Genomic DNA, 1,944 nt, shown 5'->3' with positions numbered 1-1,944 from the left:
CTATAAAAGCTATGAATTAGTTTCAAAGTAGGGCTGTGTACATTGGATACTTTTTCTTCCATTCTTGAGATACTTTGCTAAGAAGAACATTTTCCAATTCCATCCATATAAACATGAAGGAGGTAAAATCTCCATCCTTCTTTAGGGCTGCATAGTATTCCATGGTGTACATGTACCACAATTGATTGAAATATGGAAATATTAATAGTACCTACCTCATAGAGCTGACATGAGGATTAAATGAATTAATTTATGTAAAGTGCTTGACACAATAGTAAGTGCTAAGAAAAAGTTAGTGGCTCAGTGCCTGTAACTCAGTGGTTAGAGCACTGGCCACATGTACCAGGACTAGTAGGTTTGAACCCAGCCTGGGCCTGCTAAAATCAAAAAAATAGCCGGGCATCATGGCAGATACCTGTAGTCCCAGCTGCTTGGGAGGTTGAGGCAAGAGAATACCTTGAGCCCATGAGTTTGAGGTTGCTGTGAGCTATGACACCATAGCATTTTACCAAGGGCAACATAGTAAGACTCTTTCTCAAAATAAATAAATAAAATAAAAATAAAATAAGAAAAAGATAGACATTAATAGACGGATCTATTAATGACCTTTTTATGTATATATACATGAAAAGGCATAGCATAATTCAATTCATTTTCAAAAAGGCATTCAAAAGATAAGGCAATATAGTTAATGAAATTATTTTGTCAAGCTTTTTCATTTAAGAAAAATATATTAAATTGTTTCTTAGTTTAATAATTATTTGCTTTTTTCCTAGTTTGAAAAGGAAAAACAGCGTGATATTCGATCATTCTTTTTACCAAAACCTAAAAAAGGACAATTAATAACCTGTGATGAATCAAGGATATTCCAGGGGAAAAATACTGCAGTGGCACCAGACCCCAGAAAAATAGCTGCAAGAAATATCACTGATTATGAAAGTGATTTTGAACCTGAAGCTAAAAGATTGAAATTGATTGCCACCAATGACCACTGCAGTCCTCCTCAGGAGAAACCATCCTGGCCCAGGCAAACCAAAGGTCTACTCATGGAAGGTGTCCATGAAGCCAAGTCCCAGTCAGCCACCCTCGCTGTTCCTAGAGAAGGCTGGCACTGTAGTTTCTGTACCTATATCAATAATTCAATGTTACCTTATTGTGAAATGTGTGAGAATCCTCAAGGAAGTGCTGGTGAGTACAAAGGTAACCATGAAGGTGGGGGCTGGTAGTAGTGCCTTCAGATAACCTATGCTTTTAGAGCCTGCTGTTAGCAAGGGTTAGTGTGACTCAGCATGACTTTAGCTTTTAAACTGGAGTAAGAACTTCATGTAGTGGAGACATCCCTTGTGGAATGTGAAAAGCTCCCAGTTCTGTCAAGAATGTATATCCCCAAGTGTCTGTGACATGGCATTAATTTGGCACAAATGGACATTTGTTTAATGTCAGCAGGATATGAATTCAGTGGGTAGGAATAGAAGCTCTGTTGCTACAGAAGCAAATATGCCTTATAGTCACAGACCTACTATTTTCTTCCCTCAGTAGATACTTGTTTTTAAGGAAATTACATATTATTTGTATGTTTAAATAGCAAAATAATCCAGTGTTGCTTCTTTGCCTCGTCAGGTACATTATGCCTTTTTTTGTTTTTTTAAAGATGTTTCTTTTTGTGTGTGTGTGGTTTTTGGCTAGGGCTGGGTTTGAACTTGCCACCTCCGGCATATGGGGCCAGTGCCCTACTCCTTTGAGCCACAGGTGCTGCCCTTATGCCTTTTTTTTGCTTGACAAATCATCAAAATTCCTTTATAGATCTTTTAAGAACCAATTTGATGTCTGATTTATTTGTTTATTTGTCTCTACAACATATTTTAGAGTAAGAAATCATAAACTTCCCTCAGGTGTAACATGATATGCCATTCTTTTTTTTTTTTTTTTTTTTTTGAGACAGAG

The 1,944-nt window shown here is 36.9% G+C and overlaps 1 protein-coding gene across 1 annotated transcript in view; it reads left to right on the top strand.

The window, feature by feature from the left end:
• Positions 1-1,944, top strand: part of ZRANB3 (zinc finger RANBP2-type containing 3) — a 287,380-nt gene that overhangs the window by 233,681 nt on the left and 51,755 nt on the right. Inside the window, exon 13 of the mRNA XM_003794377.2 lies at positions 777-1,200. Coding sequence (XP_003794425.1) covers positions 777-1,200 — 424 coding nt within the window. The remainder of the gene's footprint in view (positions 1-776; positions 1,201-1,944) is intronic.

Source organism: Otolemur garnettii, unplaced genomic scaffold, assembly GCF_000181295.1.
Source record: "Otolemur garnettii isolate 467f Iridium unplaced genomic scaffold, OtoGar3 scaffold00080, whole genome shotgun sequence".
NCBI lineage: Eukaryota > Metazoa > Chordata > Mammalia > Primates > Galagidae > Otolemur > Otolemur garnettii.
The sequence above is the reverse complement of the archived record's forward strand: the minus strand, read 5'-3'. Positions and strand labels throughout refer to the sequence as shown.